This window comes from Tachysurus vachellii, chromosome 18, assembly GCF_030014155.1.
Source record: "Tachysurus vachellii isolate PV-2020 chromosome 18, HZAU_Pvac_v1, whole genome shotgun sequence".
NCBI classification, from domain to species: domain Eukaryota; kingdom Metazoa; phylum Chordata; class Actinopteri; order Siluriformes; family Bagridae; genus Tachysurus; species Tachysurus vachellii.
This window is the reverse complement of record NC_083477.1, coordinates 4,157,762-4,179,706: the sequence shown is the minus strand read 5'-3', so window position 1 is coordinate 4,179,706 and position 21,945 is coordinate 4,157,762. Positions and strand designations below refer to the sequence as shown.

At 41.3% G+C, this 21,945-nt stretch overlaps 2 protein-coding genes across 6 annotated transcripts in view; one reads left to right on the top strand and one right to left on the bottom strand.

Annotated features, from left to right (window-relative positions):
• gpatch8 (G patch domain containing 8) overlaps window positions 1-8,496 on the top strand; it is a 35,636-nt gene extending 27,140 nt beyond the window's left edge. For all 5 annotated transcript variants that reach the window (XM_060893321.1, XM_060893322.1, XM_060893323.1 and 2 more), the window contains 5 exons: window positions 2,378-2,445; window positions 2,545-2,631; window positions 2,848-2,991; window positions 3,189-3,319; window positions 3,521-8,496. In XM_060893321.1, coding sequence (XP_060749304.1) covers window positions 2,378-2,445; window positions 2,545-2,631; window positions 2,848-2,991; window positions 3,189-3,319; window positions 3,521-7,394 — 4,304 coding nt within the window. In that variant the 3' untranslated portion in view covers window positions 7,395-8,496. The remainder of the gene's footprint in view (window positions 1-2,377; window positions 2,446-2,544; window positions 2,632-2,847; window positions 2,992-3,188; window positions 3,320-3,520) is intronic.
• A 2,395-nt stretch (window positions 8,497-10,891) lies between these two features.
• gosr2 (golgi SNAP receptor complex member 2) lies at window positions 10,892-19,622 on the bottom strand. Its single transcript, XM_060893327.1, has 6 exons — window positions 19,480-19,622; window positions 18,709-18,773; window positions 16,510-16,618; window positions 12,668-12,800; window positions 12,447-12,587; window positions 10,892-12,187 (listed from the first exon to the last, which is right to left on the bottom strand). Exons 1-6 carry the CDS (start codon window positions 19,506-19,508, stop codon window positions 12,026-12,028), a joined length of 639 nt encoding a protein of 212 aa, XP_060749310.1. The 5' UTR covers window positions 19,509-19,622; the 3' UTR covers window positions 10,892-12,025.
• Between the last annotated feature and the right edge of the window lie 2,323 nt (window positions 19,623-21,945).

Here is a 21,945-nt window from a genome sequence, read left to right as displayed (position 1 = left end):
TAGATGTTCTGTGAAACCCTTCAGTTACTTTAGCTGTGCGCGTTATTTATTTATTTATTTATTTTTATGGGATAGCTTCAGCCCAAGGGTGTAAACTGACCCAGCATCTAAAATTAAAACCAATTAACTTGACTAAAGTAAAGAGGAAGAGTCGAATTAAAACAAAAACGAACAAAAAAAAACTGAAACCAAACCACGTAACTGATTTGAGTCTCTAATTGAATGTGACGTGGTGCCAGCCTTTGCAGCAGCAGTTTAGTATGACTTTTGTTCTTTTGCCTTTCTGTCTTATTTGAAATCGCCCCCCCCCTTTCCCTGTTTGTGTCTATCTACCTGTCCGTCCGTCCGTCCCCCCCCCCCCCCCCCCAACCCTTAACCCATTCCCACTCTCTCAGGTAAGTACACCTCCCAAAAACCTGCACTGTCACCACGACAGCGTCTGGCCTGTGACATCACTCTGCCGCTGTAGCTCAGTGCTTGTATTATTCTATCATTTCTTTCCTTCTCTTTCCCCCATTCTCTCTTACTCTGTCTATTCTGCTTTGTTTGGCTGGTTATGAGTGGATTAAGCAAATACGTGTCAGTTTCTGAGTAGTTTTGATTGTTTTTTGTTTTGTTTTGTTTTTTCTTTTGATTCATCCTGGTTTTGTTCCTTTTTTTCCTGAAGTAAATTATTATTTTACCTAGCTCTTTTCACAGCTTGTGTTCCAATACACACGACCACTTGGCATTAAGAGAGCAAAAATACTCATTAAGTCATTTGCTCATACTTTTATTAAGCAGAACTGAAATTGCCCACAGCTAAGAGTCGAAGTGGATGTAAATTCAGACTTAACCTGCTACGAGCTGATCACTTAAAATACACCACTCTTCTTCCCCCCCCATTAAAAATGGAAAGATTGATAATTGAACTCTCAGCACTGCCCCTTGCCCCAAATCTTACCTTCGTAATCTTTCAGTTAGCACCCTACTGTTTCGATCATTAAAACAAGCTGCCATCCCTTTCTATCACGGTAAATGAAAACTATTTTAAGTTGAGTAAAATATAATGTAAGTGCATATTTGTCTTGGCAAAATTAATCACAGACGTGTTTAATATAGTCAAGCTTGTCGCTGTACAAACTGAATTGTGCAATCTTTAAAGGTGGCGTCTCCGATATTTGAGAAATGCTTCAGAAAACTGAGTCGGGACGACGAGCTAAACAAACGTGTGGCCAGTGAGCAGAAAGGGCGTGTCTTGTCAAAATGGGCGGAGAGTGTGTTCAGTGCGCATGCGTGACATTAACAGAAAGCGGTTTTAACATTGACCTGGAGGATAAAAACAAAGAAAGAAAGCGAAGAAAGGTTTACGATAAGGTAAGAAGTAGGATGTGTTAATATAGGATCAGCTTTCCAGCGCTGGAGAGAACTGAAGGAGCAGGAAGTTGGTCACATATTCACAGATTGGAGTTTCCCGAGTCAATAACTCCTGAGCTAAACACTGTTACTACACAAATAACACCTCTTTTCTATCGTAGTAATGTAGAGACGCAGCTACAACCGCGTTTTGTGTAGTAACAGCGTTTAGCTCAGGAGTTATTGACTCGGGAAACTCCAATCTGTGAATATGCGCAATGGACACTCTCCGCCCATATTGACAAGACACGCCCCTTTCTGCTCATTGGCTACGCGTTTGTTTTGATTTTTGTTGTTTGGTGGCCCAACACAGTTTTCAGAAGCATATCTCAAATATAGGAGACCCTACCTTTAAGGAAAGGGCTGGGAGAAATCCACCAGTTGCTTGTCACTTTTAGCAAAGACGCAAACACTAGAAATGTTTAAATGCTGTTCCTTTTCCAGCCTATACATTTATTCCTGTAAATCTCATTGCAGGGTTGCACACCAGGTCCCTTAATAAAACATGACCCTATCTTATATTATTGCAGACTGCAGAGAAAGTAATCATCAATTCTATGGATCACCATCAAACCCGATGACACTGTAGGGATACCGCGACAGATTCGATCCAGTCAATATCAGCCTTCTTCCTCTCTCGTCTCCCCGCATCGCTCTCCTAGCTTTTGCAGTGATGTGCTTTAAAACACCTTTTATTTACACTTATGAATAATAATAATAAATCCCATATTATAAGGCCCAGAGTGTCAGTCACATAGCGGCATCTTTTAACGTATGCCACACATAAAGCTGTGAGAATGGCTAGCATTTGGTTCACTGTAGCTTTCTGATCTCTTGCACTTGAAGGCAGTCTTTCTAACCCAGCACCCTGTGCTCTAAGCAGGCTGTTCCACTCTCGCTTCCTTTAAGGCCCTGTTCAGGATCTAACATCTGCTCTCTTTCTCCCTTTTTCTCTATGTATTTCTCCTTCCTCACCTCGCAGGACGCACCGACCCTGTACCCATCATCGTCAAATATGATGTCATGGGAATGGGACGCATGGAAATGGAGGTGAGGGCGTTTGTGCATCGGTGTGACTTTGTGAACTACTTTCCCTCTTACAGTCGTATGTTTCTGTATCTCCATGACCTCTGTGTGTCTCGTCAACAGCTGGACTATGCCGAGGACGCAACAGAGAAGCGGCGAGTATTGGAGGTGGAGAAAGAGGACACAGAGGAGTTGCGGCAAAAATACAAGGTGACACTTTTGTGGAGACACAAGTTTGCTTGCAGCATTTTACACCCTCTAGGGATAGAAACGCTTCACAAATTTCTCTTTTTTACGTAACTATTCCCACCCGATTTCCAAACTATGATCTTTTTCATATCTTCTACACAGAAGACATGTTTACGCAAACTAAATTTCATAAATGTCATCTTGTACATGTGTATACAATGTGTATATCCCCCCCAGGATTATGCAGAGAAAGAGAAAGCCATCGCCAAGGCGTTGGAAGACCTGAGAGCCAACTTTTACTGTGAGCTATGTGATAAGCAGTATCAAAAACACCAGGAGTTTGACAATCACATCAACTCTTACGACCATGCACACAAACAGGTCAGAGGAATTATTGCTCTGTAAGGTTTTTGCTTTGTATTAAGCTTGGTAATGACAGCGTGTGTTGTGCAGTACCTAAACACAACCACTTCTGTAACTTTCAGTTATTTTCCGCTTTCCCTCTTGTGTGTCACGTGGTGTCAGAAATGAGTAGATTTATCTAACCCTTTTTTCCCCTGTGGGTTATTTTTCCACAGAGGCTGAAAGAGCTGAAGCAGAGGGAATTTGCCCGGAATGTTTCTTCACGTTCCCGCAAGGGTGGAAGAAAGCAGGAGAAGATGCTGCGACGTATACACGAGCTGGCGGAGCAGAGGAAGCAGCAGGAATGGTGAGTTAAATAACCACTGCTGTCCTCTTGTGGCTCTGAAAAGATACTACAACATGCCGGAACGCAGTTCAGAACGGTGTGCATTTAAGTCATCAGTGTTAACACTTTAGTAAAGTCTTCTGTTCATTATCAGTAATTATTTGTTTGGTAATTGTTATGTAACGATATGAACGCACTCATTCTGAAACATTTTTTCCGCAGTGTTCCTGGTAGCGGACCAATGTTCAAGCAAACCACAGTGGCAGTCGATGGAGAAGAAGGTGGCTTCTCAAGCATCGATGGCATTCCCATGACCCCAGATGGTGTGCCGGAGGAACCTTCAGGAGAGGATAAAGGAAATGCTGGTGGTTTTGGTCAAAGTTCTCCAAAACCAGGACCAACTATCAGTTTTTCTCTTCGCAAGAACAGTTCCTCACCCACACCAAGTGTTGGAACCCATGCTCCCAAAGTTAGCGTGTCTTTCTCGTTTGCTAAGAAAGCACCTGTTAAACTAGAGACAGCTGCTGCTGTGTTTGCTGACCATGGAGAAGAAGCAATAGAAGGAGAAGAGGGCCAAGAAGAAGTAGTTGAGAAGATGTCAGGGGAGGAAGGAGGTACAGCATCCAGCACTGACAGCCCAGAGAGTACATCAGGTGCCATGGGTGGAGGGGATGAGCAGCCACAGTCTGATGATGGGGGAACCCTGGCCTCTACCCTTAACAAGCTGAAGATGATGATGAAGAAGGAGGAAGGTTACTCAGGGCAGGAGCCACAATATTATCATTACATGCCTCCTGCACACTGTCGGGTAAAGCCGCATTTTCAGTTTCTGCTCTTCATGAAGGCCTCTGACCAATGTGGTAGTCAGGAGGAAGATGAGGACGGGGAGGAAGAGCAGAAAGCAGTACAAGTGGAAGAAGATGCAGGACAAGAAGAGCCTAAAGACAATGACTGCAAATCAGAGAAGGACACTGTGAAAGAGCCTGTAAAGGAGCAGAGTTCAAATCCTTCATCGCCCAAATTAAAAACTGAAGAAGTATCAGATATCACCCCAGGAGTAGTCAGCAATGCAGATTCCTCAAGCACTGTTTCCCAATCAACTGAAGCTAAGCAAGGTTCATCTGAACCTCAAGACACTGGCCCTCGAATTCCAACAGGACCTTTCTTTCCTGTTTTAAGTAAGGATGAAAGCACTACCTTACAGTGGCCCTCTGAACTTTTGGAGTTCACTAAGGCCCAGCCCTCACTATCCTACAGTTGCAACCCCCTTTATTTTGATTTTAAGCTGTCCCGGAATAAAGTCAATAGAGGTGGTAAGGCAAACAAAGCTGGTAAACCAGCTAATGCTGACGGTGGAGAGGGTTCCAAGGCAGAAGATACCACTAGCAATGCAGCCACAAGTAGAGAAACTAGTACAGCAACACCAACACCACCAGGAGTCAATATTGACAAAAAGGATGAAGCTTCATTGAAAGAAAAGACTGCAGAGGATGAGAACAAAGACAAGAAGCTAGAAAACTCTGAGGACATAGTTGGAGGATCCAAGAAAAAGAAAAAGAAAAAGAAACACAAGAAGTTAAGCAAGAGAGCCAAACGAAAAGAAAAAGAGAAAGTGGAGGGGGAGATGGTGACCGAGACCCCGGGAGAGAAGACCAAAAAGAAAAAGAAACACAAACGAAAGAAAAACAAAAATAAAGTACGTGCTGAGGAAGATGAGAAAGCGGGAGAAAGTAAAGAACAGAAAGACACGGATGACAAAGGTGGAACCAATTCCGCCGCTCCGAATGCAGTAGGGACTTTGACTTCAGATGGAGGAAAGAGAAAACGGCTACATAAAGAAGTGTCGCAAAAGTCAGTTTCTCAAGAGAGGAGCACAGGAAAACCCAATCTGTCAGAAGAGCACAGTGGTACAAAACGTCCCAAACCTGACCCAAGCACATCAGTGGCATCCTGCTCTGCCTCTGCACAGAAAAGCCCTGTGGGTGGTCGACCACCGACGAGTGAAAGTGATGAAGATGGAGGCTCAGCATCTCAACGCTCACGCCGTCCTCATCGTCGCAATACTCCTCCACGTGAAAGGCATCACCGAAGTGAGGACTCTGGACAGTCAGGTCGCTCACGGAGTCGTTCTTCTCGCAGAGGAGATCGTAATCATCGGCGCAACAGAGGACAAAAATCTCATAGTCGATCATATTCAAGCAGCTCTGAGCGGTCCTCTGCGAGAAGCAGTGCTTACAGTCGCCGCAGCCACAGCTACTCGGACAGCTATAGTGACTACAGTGGTGGAGAACATCGCAGGACAAAAAGACGGTCATCAGACTCTGAATACGAAAGGAGAGGCGGAGGACGGTCGCACAGACGGCATTACTCCTCCTCGTCTTCAGAAGACTCTCGTTCACGGTCACGCTCGCACAGCCGCAGAAAGCACCATAGACGGCGGCGTCATCACAGCAGCAGCCGCAGTTACAGTCGTAGCAGCAGGAGCAGCAGTGCTCACTCATACCGACACAGCAGCTACAGCCGTAGTTGCAGCTCTGCCAGTCGCTCGTCCAGCTCCACCAAAGGCTCACCACAACGGCACAGTCATAACCGACGGGCTGACAGTTCTTCGCGGAGACGTGATTTTAACCGCTCTCGTATCTACCGATCCCAGTCTCCGAGGTCTTCCTCGTCCCGTGCACAGCCACGAACCAGCAACTCAACACAAGTAACAAAAGGAAGTGGGGGAGGAGGCGGTGCTTCAGAGCAACGGAACTCACTCACAGCACGACAGCTTCTCGAAAGAATCCAGTCTCGCAAGGGTGGCGAAGATTCTGGAACAGGAAGCAAACCAGGCACCAAAATTAAGGACCCTCCACAGGGCTACTTTGGGCCCAAGCTCCCCCCTGTACTTGGAAACAAGAACATGTTGCCCCTGTTTGGTAAACTGCAAGCAGGGAAGAAACCTTCATTACTTTCTGTAATGCGAACAAATGATGGGGAAAAGTCAGGGCTTGGAAAGGGTTCTGATACAAGTAATGAGGTGATTCTTGTAGAGCCCATCCGTGAGTTTCCTCCTCCACCCCCACCACCACCTCCACCAGTTCAGCAGCAGCAACAGGTGGAGGAGTCTAACTCAAATACTTTGGTTTCAGATGAGGTCAGAAACCAAGCCGCAGAACCCCAAGTGCTGCATGAATCACGATCAGTTTTTGAGCAGGAATCGGCTAAGGTTATGCCTGCATACCAAGTTGAGCCTGGACAAGACCCCAACAACCCAATGATGGATGGGTGTATTCTGGCATCTGACATGGGTCAGCAAACAGCCATGCACACCTATCAAGGCTACCCAGTGCCCAATATGGAGGAGGAGGACATAGGCATGGAGGCTGAAGAGGATGGCTTGGCACCTCTGGAGAGCCAGCCAATTACATTTACCCCAGAGGAGATGGAGAAATACAGTAAGCTACAACAAGCAGCTCAGCAACATATTCAGCAGCAGCTTCTTGCGAAACAGGTGAAAACGTTCCCCTCAGCAGCAGCCGCCGCGGCTGCGGCCAATTTGGCCGCCGCTGCCAGCCTTGCCCCTGCGCCGCCTCCACCACCTGCTGCGCTACAACAAATCCATATACAGCAGCCTGCTGTGTCTGCAACTTCAGCAACATCAATTACAACAGTGCAACATGCCATACTGCAGCATCATGCAGCTGCCACGGCAATGGGCCTCCACCATCACAATCCACACCACGCCCATCCTGCTCATGCTCAACTCGCCCAAGTTCACCATATACCACAACATCATCTCACCCCTATTTCTTTGTCACCTTTGGGCCACACATTAGCCCATACGTTAGGGCACACTTTAGGGCACACTGGCCTGATTCCAGCCCACCATTCTGCCTTCCTCCACGGGCAACCAATCCACATAATCCCAGCGTCTGCGCTCCACCATGCCCCATTAGCTTTGCATCATGTACCCCATGCAGCCCTTTACCCTACTCTCTTTGCACCACGGCCAGCTAGTGCAGCTGCAGCAGCAGCTCTGCAACTTCACCCTCTTCTTCACCCCATTTTCTCAGGGCAAGACCTTCAGCACCCTCCCAACCACGGCTCCTGAAACGAAGGGTGTTCGTTCTTTACAAAGGTTGTCCTGAGTTGTGTTGAGTGTGAGAGGTAACCTTGCTTCTGGGTATCAATCCTCTTTTCATCAATGGTTGCCTCTCAAATGTAACATCGGTTGGACAAATAAAGGGGTAATATAAAAATAATAAGAGGAAATTCTGGCTTCTTTATAGTTAAAATTGTAGGGGGTGGGGATGGCAAATGCTCATAAACCAGTTTCCGAACAATTATGAATGAGTTCCTGTTAAAGCCTGCCACCTAATCAGTTTTTTTTTTTTTCGCAACAGTCAAACTAAACTATATATTATTCTATATGGTCTTATTTTGAACCCTTGTAGCTAAAGAGACTTTCTGTGCGCAGTAATGACGTGGGCCTATAAACAATAATTATTGTAAACAACTTTTTTCCTTCAAGTAAAGAACCAAAACAGGAACAGGAATTATGCGAGAGGGATCGAAGCCATATTTCATACCTAATGTAACTTTCAATGGTTTGTGATAAATTATTGATAAAAATGAAGAAAACTAGACACAACTGAGGCGCTTAACCTTGATGTCAGATGATGTTGATGTTCGTTCTGTTACACTGTCTTAGGTTGCCCCTACGCTCTGATGGACTTAAGTTGCACTGAAAAATGGACATCAAGATGCTGCTTTTGCATCATGTAAGAACTGTATGATTGTAGTATTCTGCAATAATTTTTTTATTTGATTTTAAATTATTTTCCAGTTTTTTTTTTTTTTGTTTTTTTTTTAGCTTTCCCTTGTGTAATTACATCTTTGTAAATAGGTATCGAAGTATTGTAATATAAGCTGCCTTTGTAACTGTTTAAAATTAGTACAAAAAGGATGAATTAAAAAAAAAAAAAAAAAAAAAAAAACTAAACAAAGAGCAAGAAAGTGGTTTGATCAGGGCTGGTACAATAGCTTGTGAACCTGCTGTAACTGGAGCGGTTATCAGGTGAGTCTGTGATGTAAAGGGACTGGTTTAGGGGCGAGGTGTTGCTGCATAATAAATTGATGAAACGAAAGCAACGATATTTACTTTTTTATTCTTTATTGATGTGTCAGAAAATAAAGCATTTTTGAGACCTAAAGGGCTGCAGTCTGTGTTATTGTATACGTGTTGTATTCATAGTTGGGGTACGCGGGACTTTATCAGCCACCCAGGAGTAGCGGTCGATGCCGTAAATGGTTCCCCACAGACGGTGTACTTTTATTTGGCTCTTGTTCTAGTGGTTTGTCTGTGAGCTTTGTATTATCAAAGAATTTTTTTTTTTTTTGGTACTAGTGTCTTTAATGAACTCGCAGTATTGGATTGAGCCACCAGGTGGCGCATTTGATAGCAAAGTACCTGCCACTTGGTTACTCTGTAGAATACTTAGGCTGATTTCGCATATTTGGCAAAAACAATCATCATTTTGTGCTGAACCACAGCTAATTTTGTTAGCTTTATTGTCTTAAAGAATGATTTAACAGGGGATATATGTGTGTGCCTTTGCTGTAGGTTAACAATCAAGAGATGAGGCGCACTGCTGGTATGACGAGACTACGTTTAAATAAAACATTGAGAATTTATAGTTTTAATATTGTAATATTTGTCTTTTGTGGGGGGGGGGGGATAATGACTGTGAAAGCACCTTAATCACCTTGAAAAAACAACAGCTGTTCGATTACTATTCAGTCATTAGATAATCATCATCTCTAAGGTCTAAACTGTATCCTGTCCTTCACCCACATCTACTATCAGAACTATGTCTATGTACTTAGGGCAAAGGAGATACGATGCTTTACAGTCTAAATATGGGCCACCTGAGCACTGAGATGAGGTTGCAGCCGTCCAGTAATATCATTCGTTTCCTGTTGTCCATGAATCTAGGAATTTCCAATTACACTCTTTTTCAGTGATCATTTTCCAGGACATTTCAAATTTAGGAAAAAAAGACAAGGATCACAGATTCACGGCCTAAAGTAGTATGTTCTTCTCTCCAGAAGTCTTAAAAACAACGTGGCTATTACTTAACTATAAAATTAGAAAAACACCAGATACCCACACACGGAGCTCTTTCAAACGAGTCATTCAAAATACGTATTCATTTAGGAATAAAGAAAATGACGGTATTTATGATGATATTCACTTTCACGAACCATTCGTTAATAAATGCCTACTCAAAGAAACGCCATTGTATGTTGCTAAAAAGGAAGTGACAGGAGTGATCCTATGGTTAGTGAAGGATAGAAAGGAAGTCACTTAACTTCTTGTTTAGTGAACTGTTGCAAAAATCAATATCACATTTGCAAACGTGTTTTTAAGTTTATATAAGTAAACCTATTATTGGTTACCAGCCTTCGCCTTACTGTATGTTTACAACACTAGTCTGTGCTGCACTTTGAGCATGCAAATAATTGTTCAATGTATGCTTCACTGTGCATCCCGTCAGTAGAATATCTAATTTTGACTTTAATCAAATTAAATTTTGATTTTAATTTAATTTTGATCTAGATTTTAAAGTATATCGCCCATAAAACAGGTTTCGGGGACTGTGTGGATGGATTACTTTTAACGATAATTTGTCATGTGAATGAAATTTCAACAATTGTAAAATAAAAAGGCCGCACATATTAATACCCTTTCCTTTCTCAGGCCAATGCCGTCATGCATGCTTTAGTTTGCTGCGCATTCCCCTTGCACATGATATTCAGATTAACAAGGTTAATATAACCTGCTGACCCGTCACCATTTGCTGAAAACATTCGAGCACTTAAACCATTCCTAGCGCCTGAAACCGCCAACACAAGACAGCGTCATCCGTCACAGCGAGATTAAACAGCATAACAAAAAACGTCAAAACTCGGCGTCCCTGAACAGAGCGCTTTCTGTTACTAACGTTAATTGTTTCGCCCAGTTGTAAACTGTTCTTTAAATGATCAAGAACATTTATAATAATAATTTAATAATTAAGATAATAAAGTAAATAGGGGGCACGGTGGCTTAGTGGTTAGCACGTTCGCCTCACACCTCCAGGGTCGGGGTTCGATTCCCGCCTCCACCTTGTGTGTGTGGAGTTTGCATGTTCTCCCCGTGCCTCGGGGGTTTCCTCCGGGTACTCCGGTTTCCTCCCCCGGTCCAAAGACATGCATGGTAGGTTGATTGGCATCTCTGGAAAAATTGTCCCTAGTGTGTGATTGCGTGAGTGAATGAGTGTGTGTGTGTGTGTGCCCTGCGATGGGTTGGCACTCCGTCCAGGGTGTATCCTGCCTTGATGCCCGATGACGCCTGAGATAGGCACAGGCTCCCCGTGACCCGAGGTAGTTCGGATAAGCGGTAGAAGATGAATGAATGAATGAATAAAGTAAATAAAAATAAATAAAAATAAAATAATAATTTTCCAGGACAACAAGATTTTTTCCAGGACAATTTATGTTTTCTCTCATTTTCCATGTGTTTTCCAGGACTGGAACATTGGTCATTAATTTTCCAGGATTTCCAGGTTTTCCAGTCTTTTATATTAGAGCAGAACAATGTCTGTAGTTGAAGGTACAGCAAACAGGCTTGAGTAAGCGCCTCTGTAATAGACATACACTTAATGGACACTTTATTAGGAACATGTTATGCACCGATCTGATAAGACAATTGTGTGGTAGCAGTGCGGTGCATGAAATCTCGCAGCTTTGGGTCAAGCTCACATCACTCGGAATGGGTGTATAAACGTTATAAAAATGCTCAAACCCACTCGACTTTTTTTTTTTTTTTTTTTTTAATAGATGATTATTTTCAGAAACAATCTTTAGAATTTATAGGACTTATAGACTGCTGTAGACTGGGGTCAGAGAGCAGATTCAACAATAATTCAGCAGTACTGGTGCAGAGAGGTTTAAGGGTCTTGCACAGTTCCAACAGTGGCAGCTTGGCAGTGCTGGGCCTTCCAATTAAAACAGAGCCTTAACCACTTGAGGTACAACTTTCTCAGAAAAATGTATCCTGGTCGAATAAATCTCGATTTGTGCCGAGGTACACTGATGAAAGAGTCAGAATTTACTAGAATTTATAGAATTTAGATCTATGGATATAATCTACCTCGGGTCAACAATCCAGGCTAGTGGAGGTTGTTTAATGTGTGCCTTCCTGGTACATTCATCAACCATGGCTTGAACCCTACAGCCTAGGTGAGGATTGTTGCTGATCATGTGCATCTCTTCCTAACCAACATTTACCCACCTTCTAATGGCTTCTTCCAGCATGATATTTTCATAATCAATGTTTCTTTACCCTCTTACCATCTCTGAATCCAGTAGATCACATTTGGGATGCGGTAGAACAGGAGATTCGCTGAAAAATCTGAATCTGAAGGAACGGACTAAAATCGAAAAGAAACCTCTTGTGGAATCTGTGCCACGAAGAGCTGAGTGTGTTTTGATAGCAAAGAGAGACCCCTACCCATTAGTACACGTATCGTATAGTATAGTATAGTAAAGTAAAGTGCGTTGTGAGTGTATGTACAGTCCTGTGAACATGATTAGGTCGGTCCACTTCTCCATCCTACCTCTGGTTTTCTTTCTAAATACTAAGACTGTTGCGCTGTATCTTTTATTGTTCATGTTTTGGTCCGTTTGAGGTAAGAAGTTTCAGCTCAGGTATTTGACTACCAGGAACATGACAATGCAGGTGATCAGCATGCCCCCCACCATGAGGAATTTATCCTGACCGGCTCGTTTCTCGATCAGACGCATCACTGTGTTGGACAGCCCTAACATGTTAGCCACATCCAGCATCTTCTTATGAGTACCCTGGATCATCAGAGAGGAAGAAAGATTAGTAATGCTCATCTTCACAGGTACAGACTAACCAGATTAAAACTAGCACGATGCTTCTAAACTCTTTAACACACACGACTGCATAGACACACTGACTACACAGGACTCCTACCTGGTGAAATATACAATTTGAGCCCCTTATCCTATAAGAGCGTGTGATAAGGTGAGGAAGCTTTATGACGATTATAAATATATATATATAAAAGTGGAGCTTCGTGCTTATCAAACGCACCTTAAGAGTGCTCCTCTGGTCACGGAGACTATGAAGGATGCTTGAGCCAGAGCCAAGAAGCTCATCCATGCCTTTGTGTGCATTTTGCAGGTTGGAATTAAACTGAAGTGTGTCATCTATAGGGATGGATGTATCTGAGTCCTACACACACACGAGAAAAAAATTAGAACACAAGCTTCGAGTGTACATCTGTGTGTGTGTGTGTGTATGTATACACTGACATTGGTGGTGAAAGTTCGACTCATGAGCTCTTCCCTTTCCCTCTCCTGAGCCTCGTGTGCGTATCTTCTGTGCTGGAAGTTTCTCAGAGCTGACTGCATATGCTGTACGTCGTACTTCAGCTGCTCTACACGCCTGTGGCCGGACGAGAACCAAAAACAGAGTGATTTGTCCCATCTGACATCACAGCTCATTAATCATGCTTCACAAAGTCTAGGTTTATGAACAGTGTCATTAAAACCGCAGTGCTATTTAGATAACCTACGTAAAACAAAAAACTGCAAGTTAATTGTAAAATGTAAAAAAAAAAAAAAAAAAAAAAATTTATATATTTGTTTTTTTTTATATATATATATATATATATATATATATATAAAAAATATTATATTTTTATATATTATTTATCAAGTAGCTGATTGGATGTGTGTGTGTGTGTGTGTATATATATATATATATATACACACACATACATACATACATATACATACACACACATCCAATCAGCTACTTGTTGAATAACCAGTGAAGTATCACACCCGAGAGAGCATCCTCTGATGCGTCTCGTTGGCGTTCGGCATCCTGAGAGAGCGGATGAGTATTTGCAGGTGTGTGTGACTGTGTGCGAATGTTCTTTTGCCTCAGGTCTGTTTACGGAGCTTCGTGTTTTGGCTGTGGTGTCAGGAACTTATGCAAAAAGTGCCAAGTCGAGACTCAAAAAAGTGCCAAGTCATGAAACAAAACGCTAATTTGAATGTCGTTACCTCGTTGCAGACGTACGCTTCCGAGAAAGAAAAGACTAAAGTTGTTATACACTTCAGTTCGCAGTCCAGATATTTGACGATGGTGAGGAAATGGTCTGCATCTCGATGACTGAAGTCAGCGACTTGCTGATGCTGACAAATTATAATCCTGACGCCGCTCTGTCCTTCTCGTTATAGGCACTGATAAAGTCATCAGCACACGTTATGATTTTGACCACACGCTTGTGGTTGCGTTTGGACCGCAGTAGATCTGCTCCTGATCCATAATCCAAAGCGTAGCAAAGCATATTTATCGTGCGGGTGTGCATCGTATAGCACGTAGCTTACCTCATTACAGAGATACATGATCAGGACAGAGGCAGTTGTAACCGGAACGATGGATCCTGGGGTGCTTTATCGTCCGCAGCTTTTAGTTCGGTATGTTTTCACTCTCTGTAAGAACGCAGGGCTTTAAGAAAGAGAGTGAGGTTAGTCCCAGTCTGAGAAAGTGCTTCAACTTGTCTGCAGTTAGACAACAGACGTGTATTATTGATTTAGAAACTGCGGTAAAATATTTAAAGCGCCAATGGCACAGAAGGACAGAGCTGTAGTGATGCTATGCATTGGTTTTCCTTCGTTTAATCAGCCACAGAATGAAGAAATCTTGGTCTTGGTAAACAGAGTATTAAGTCTGAAAGCAGCCATGTTCTAGCCTTTCAGGGCACATGGGAATGGGTGCAAGCAGCTGATAGTCATTAAATCAGTTCCCGTTGCTTCTCTTTGTTATGAAGACGATGATAATAGTGGTTCTGAAGCACTGTATATTCTTGTAGAGATTCATTAATAATGTTGGTGTAAACACAAGCTCACATCGTTGTGGAGTTGTTTGAAGGTCCCATTCATCTATTCAGAAAGTATGTTAAAATCTCCTCAGACAAGGAGGCTCTGGCTGCTGTGGCTGTGATTGGCAGGAGATTTTAATCATCAAATAGCTGTAATCCGTACCACATCTGAAGATCATTCGTGGTGCTACGTTTATATGCTGAAGGGCACAAACCCACGTATCTGCCCACGCAGCATACCGATACTAATCCCATCATTTCACCGTTACAGCCCATCATCTGGAAATGAGATGTTTCTGTAATTACATGCTACAATGTAAATGGCAGGTGCTGTTCAACCGCTCGCAGTCTGTGTCTATTAATCTCCACCTGGAGCAGGTCGCTGTCACTACAACGCTGGGTTAACCCTCTGGAGTCGATGAACGCGTATACGCGTTTTGTGGCATAATCTCCTGTTAAGGCCTAAAAGAACTTAAATTACACTTTCAGTTTCGATCGTACAGACAAGAGAAATACATCAATCGATCTGTAAAGGGTCTATTTTTATTTCTATACACACATAATAACAACAAAACACTGTGCTTTTGTAGAATAAAGAAAATAAACAGAGTGCGTTCTCTGCCATCTCTGTCTCGGTCACCACTCTTCACACACACATAAATAAAACAACCCGAATCTCAGCGAATACTTGCCTCAAAGACAAGATAAATATATGCATAGAAAGCTTGAAATGTCTACTTTTAAATAAACAAATTCAAGTCAAAAACAAATAATCTATTTTTATGTAATCCATAAGAAAGTAAGGAGTGGTCTGGTTTCTCTTGTTTCGCCTAATTATAGCTACTGAGCACGCTGTTCATATGGAAATGAACTGAGGTGATTCAGGTAATCACGTACACGGCCCCGAGACACAGGAATGACTCAGTACATGAAATCCGGACCTGTGTGCTTGGAAATGCCAGGCATGTGATGTTCACTTGTGTGTTCAGCTGAAAAGGAACTGTTTCCTAGAGTGGCACAAAGATGTATAACTGTTCAATTCTGGGTGCTATGTGACAGAGTAGGTTAGTGGGCTTCTACAAACCTTACACCCTTTTTTATCTTGCACTCTTCCTGTTGACACTTTTTTTGTTGCACAGTTTTGCCCTGATTGTGTCTTCTGTGTTATTACTAACTTCTAAATATTCTAAATAAACTACAAACAAAAAATATACACATTTATTTTGTCCTCACATTCTTTCTTGTAACCCCTCTCTCAGTCACACACTTACCTGAAAGGCTCATTATGCGGCTCATTATGCGGGCCTTTGTCTTCTCAGGCGTGAATCACATTAATATTCATGATAGTTGACGCCTACTGGCATATGCCCTTTACAAACAAAAAGTGTCTTCATTCATTCATCTTCTACCGCTTATCCGAACTACCTCGGGTCACGGGGAGCCTGTGCCTATCTCAGGCGTCATCGGGCATCAAGGCAGGATACACCCTGGACGGAGTGCCAACCCATCGCAGGGCACACACACACACACTCATTCACTCACACAATCACACACTACAGACAATTTTCCAGAGATGCCAATCAACCTACCATGCATGTCTTTGGACCGAGGGAGGAAACCGGAGTACCCGGAGGAAACCCCCAAGGCACGGGGAGAACATGCAAACTCCACACACACAAGGCGGAGGCGGGAATCGAACCCCCAACCCTGGAGGTGTAAGGTGAACGTGCTAACCACTAAGCCACCGTGCCCCCTCAAAAAGTGTCTTAGAAAGTTTAAATCAATATATTGTTTTCTGTGAGCGAGTAAACAAGATGATTTTCACATAATTTTGAAGCAAAAACTCTAAGCTACAAGATCCAGTTCTCAGAAGTCTTGTGAATCGACGTTCTGTATGTGTTTTATGGCCTTATTCAAGTGATTTAAAATATTTCATTTTTCACTAACCACGCATAAACATTGTTTTCTCAGAAACACAATCATGTACATACACGCTGCTCACATATTATTGTAGTCCAGTTTGTGCTGATTACAGTGATATTAGACTATAACCATTAATATCTTTATAAGCAACTGAAAAAAGCACAAATGTCAGGGTATGACAAAACTTCTCCAGGCCCTAAAAATACCCTTAGAACCTCAGAGGGTTAAGCAACCGACCACATTTTTATGAAGAGATAATAAACATCCTGGCTCCAGGTTGCTGGCTCATCCTGATGCATGCTGAGAGGTTCTGAATTTGTTTGAGGGGACATAACTTACAGTTTGGCGTTCTGGCGGCGGTTCGGCAATTCTTTCGCGGCTAGGATCTCCAGTCGTTCCAGATACTTGAAGACTTGCTCGATCCTGGCCTGTAGTTCATTTTCAACCACTGTAAAAGACACAAAGACACACACACACACACACACACACACACACACACACACACACACACGAGATCCAGTTCACAGCTAAACAACAAACGATGGTGAGTAATATTATTGAGAACATAGTCAAGGTATCAAGTCCAACACAACACATGTTTAGTTAAAGTGTCATTACAGACCATAACCAAGTACAACAATACTTAGTTTAATAATATTAATGTTTTTAAAACTACTAACAGTGCTCTCACTTAAAACAGCCTACGAGTGTGCAAGCCGACTGGATAGTTACTTTCTACCTTCGTTCCATTGTTATATTCAAGACTAGTTGTTTAGCAGCAGCCAAACTGGACTAAATCTATAAAAACATCCTCATTTTGGTCACCAAGTTCCTGTAGCTACAAGTTTTCGGTTCATCCTGTTATGAATCCCAGCTCTAATTAAGCTAGTATTCGCAGGAAAGGGAATAATCTAACAGTTTATCTTTAATTTATTAAAGTTATCAGCTCATCCAAGAGCTGACAAACAAAGTGCACATATTGAGCTCAGAGGTACTTTGGCAAAGATAAACCTAAGCAGCTCCTCCTCTCTCTGCAAGCCCGAGGCTGATTGAGGACCAGGATGTGTGCCGTTTCCTGGGAGAGGCACTAAGGCTGGTGGGAAACATTATCAGAACTTTAGGGTAGGTTGATGATGCACACAAACACTGAATCGGTCCAGCTCCCCACCCACTGACAGACATTTCACACTCGCGAGCGTGCACACATTTTCATATGATGTCATCAGCACACGCAGGCGAACGTTTGGCTGAGACGGCTTTCTGTCTGAACCAAGACGTGCGTATCAAACCCAAACTTTGGGCAAACCTTATCCCAAGCCTTTCTTCACCCACTCCTCCCTGTCCTTCCTGCTGGGGCACCAGACTGGCTCTGTGCTTTCAGCTCAGCCCTACCACAACATGACACTTAGACTGTTCAAAAAGAAAAACCTGAGCTGAGCAGAATCAGGTTTATTGGACAAGTGTGTTCACACACACACACAGACACGCAAGGAATTTGGTTCCAGCTGTTTGTTATTTTACCAAAAAAACAAGCTGTTTGTCATTTACCAAAGTAATATATTAAAACAAAAAGACCTATATATTTGTAGTTAAATAAAAATGATTATATTAGACAATTATATCAGAGTTCTGTTGAATTCTCAATTCTGGTTGGTCTGAAGCCTTTGACTCATTTTCTATACTTTAGTTACTTTAGAAAATTTACTATTTCTACCGCTTTAGTCATTTTGGCTGTAATTCGAATCAAAGGTTTATATTAATGTGTTTTTTTGCAATAAGTCAAATGTCTCCGATGGCTTAACAGATTTATAAAATGTGTCTGATTAGCGTTTACCGAAGGAGTCTCCGACGTCAGTGCTTTGTAACAAAGATAAAGCTGCAAATTCAGGACGAAGGACTTTTTTTGTCTTGTTAACATAGGGGCTTTTTACACCTGGTCACTTCATGCGCGTCTTCTGTAAACAGATAGCTATCCGATCGTAAAAAGACCAGACGGATATAAATCCGATCGTTCAAACCGCTTCAGGAGGTGGTCTGGGACGCATTTCAGATGAAACTGGACAGGTGTAAACGAATGCGGTTGTTCAAGCCACATACGTTAGCACTATATTCCTCCCAAACGGAAGTACGTCACTCGTAAGCGACTCACGAGTCGTGCATCGCACCAGAAACAAATAACATAGACGACACGCAGGGTTGGTTTTTTTGTAGCATAACCGTTGTAACAAGTGTTTTCCGTCTTCGTTTTGATTGCATTCAGAAAACCGCATACACCAAAGCGTGTTCCATTTCAATTACCCCGGAAATGAGGTAAAATATATTTGCATTTTGGGCTGGAGTAGAAAGATCGGATCGATATCCGATTCGCCAAGACGCATTAATGTAAAAGGAACAGTTTTAACCAATCAGATAGATATCGGATCAGAGAAAACACATGAAGTGGCCAGGTGTAAAAAGGCCAATAGAGACACCGTTCTCATAGGAAAGGTGTGATGAGTCACATATACGGAGACGAAAGCGAATGAGAGAATCACTTACGGTGCACCAACCGCCGCTCGGGCGTCTCCAGGCGGCCCATATTAGACTGGATCTCCTGGATTTGCCTGTTGATAAGAGACGAACAAAATAAAAGTCACAGAGCGTAGTCCAAGTAATAAACGATAAATAAAACGAAGGTGAACGAAATGAGTCATTATGATAAAGACTGTGACACATCACTTAAAAAAAATATTTCAAAACAAGTCAAACAAGTTCAAAGAAACATCATCTTTCCTTGTTTTTTATTAAAGACCATAGCAGATATTCACCATATTTGTTTTAAGAACTTATTTTAACCCAACTAAGTAGTTATTTATGCTCATAACTATAATACTACTACTACTAATAATAATAATAATAATAATAATAATAACAACAACAACAAGATTTTGGAGTCTTCAACTACGTTACAGATTACTGAGGTCTCCAGAAACCTGTTTGAATTCAGAATATATTAATAAACTAATATTAAATAAGAAAACAAAACAAATCCAATCTACAATAACTGTGTTATTAAATAATATTATAATATATTACTCTTAGGCGATAACGTTTATACAACATGTAAACATATGTCACTGACGACAAGACCCTTTTTCAAACGATTTAACATTAAAAAACAACAACAATGAGAAGAGAATTTATAAAAATTAATCGACGAGTTCCGGGATTTTTATTTTTATTAGCTAATAAGCTAACAGGAAAAGTGTTTTGTTATTGCTAACTTGGCTAACAAACGTTTAGCTCCAGTTGCTAAGGGTTTAAACTCACTTGTTAGTCTGGTGGTAAAGCTTCTCCATTGTCTGATCCGAATCCGATCTATGAAAGCTATGAAACGAAAGGAATTCAGTGAAACGTTTTTCTTATTGCTTTCGTTTCTGTCACTGGCATGAATACGATGTGCATCAGAGGAACACGTCAACAGGAAATAGCGACCTCTGGTCTGACTCGGTAAAACTCCTTCCAAAAACCGGAAGGATTTTCTGAAGCAGCCATTTTGAAATCTGCAGTCAGAATCAGAAACAGAATCAGGTTTATTGGCCAAGTGTGTTGATGTTGACACACACAAGGAATTTGTGTTCCAGTTGTTTGTGACTCTCAAAAGTACAGACATAAATAACACTATAATATACATTTAGATTGGACCATACAAGACAAAACAGACTATACAAGACAAAACAGACTATACAAGACAAATCAGACTATACTATACAAGACAAAACAGACTACACAAGACAAGACAAAACAGAATATACAAGACAAAACAGACTATATAAGACAAAACAGACTACACAAGACAAGAGAAAACAGATTTTGCAAGACAAAACAGACTATACAAGACAAGAGAAAACAGACTATACAAGAGAAAACAGACTATACAAGACAAGAGAAAACAGACTATACAAGACAAGAGAAAACAGACTATACAAGAGAAAACAGACTATACAAGACAAGAGAAAACAGACTATACAAGAGAAAACAGACTATACAAGACAAGAGAAAACAGACTATACAAGACAAGAGAAAACAGACTATACAAGAGAAAACAGACTATACAAGACAAGAGAAAACAGACTATACAAGACAAGAGAAAACAGACTATACAAGAGAAAACAGACTATACAAGACAAGAGAAAACAGACTATACAAGAGAAAACAGACTATACAAGACAAGAGAAAACAGACTATACAAGAGAAAACAGACTATACAAGACAAGAGAAAACAGACTATACAAGAGAAAACAGACTATACAAGACAAGAGAAAACAGACTATACAAGAGAAAACAGACTATACAAGACAAGAGAAAACAGACTATACAAGAGAAAACAGACTATACAAGACAAGAGAAAACAGACTATACAAGACAAGAGAAAACAGACTATACAAGAGAAAACAGACTATACAAGACAAAACAAAACAGACTATACAAGACAAAACAAAACAGTCTATGGGTGATTCTCTGAATTGGGTGCCCTTCAAGTCCCCCAAACTTACTTCAAAGATTTTCAATTGAAGGAAATCACAAAATGCATTTTAACGCTGTCAATTAATAGAACCAGGTGCCTTTGCATTATAATGCAACACAATTGCTTTTTTTAAAATTTTAATTTAAAGATAATGGGTTGCCTAAGTAGTAGACAACAAGCATGTTTGCATGTCCTCACTAATCATCATTACATTTTCATTGAATATCAAACAAATAAAAACTGCAATTAATACCAAAAGGTTGCTGCTAATATAATCATATGTTGGTCTACTTTAACTAAAATATATATATATATATATATATATATATATATATATATATATATATATATATATATATATATATATATATAAATGCATTAATTATATATGAAATTGCAATATTTATACACGTCCTCCAGTTTGTTTTCAACCCTGTCACGCCATACTATTTACCCCCCTATAAAAATAATGGATCAATCCCTGTGGCATCACATCCAAGACGTGACATCACACAAGTCTCTTGAAGAACATGCTGCAAAGAAAGGCAAGTGTCAGTATCTTTTCTTACCTGTATTTCATGTTTTTCACTGTCAGAATAAGATTGTCAGGCTCAACATTTCAACACTGTTGTATGACTAAATGATAGTAAACAACGGTTTAAGAAGAATTAAATAATAGTTTTGCAAAACATTAAACTTGTATGATGTCCTAAATGCCATGTGATGCTACTGTCTTAGCTAAGTATGGAGTTACAGCTACTGTTAGCCAAAAACTTCAACCACGTCACATTCAACCCCATCACATTTTTTTTTATAACAGGGTTGAATCGTTGTGACAGGGTTGAATGTTTGACACTTCTTAGTAGATTACTCAATTGTAGACTTGTTGTATTGTGATGTGAACTGTTAGAAATAATCGATTATGGTATTTTATGTTCAATATTTTCAGACATCCCAATGGCAAAAACAGCAGCAGAAAGGCAGAGACAGTACAGAGCAAGAAGAGGTGCAGACGCAGAGAGAAGGGAAACATATCTCAGGAGTGAGCGTTAAAGGTGGAAAAGAGACACAGAGGCAGGGAAAAAGAAAAAATAAGCGATCTGGGTGACAGAGCTAAACGACATAAGCGAAAGATGTGGAGGGATGCTAAAAAAAAAGACAGAAGAGGGAAGCTTTGATTAATAGCGACACCCCTCCACAAAGTCCGATTAATCAAAATGCAGGGCAACCTAGATCTTAATCAGTTGAAGTTGATCGAGACCTCAGAT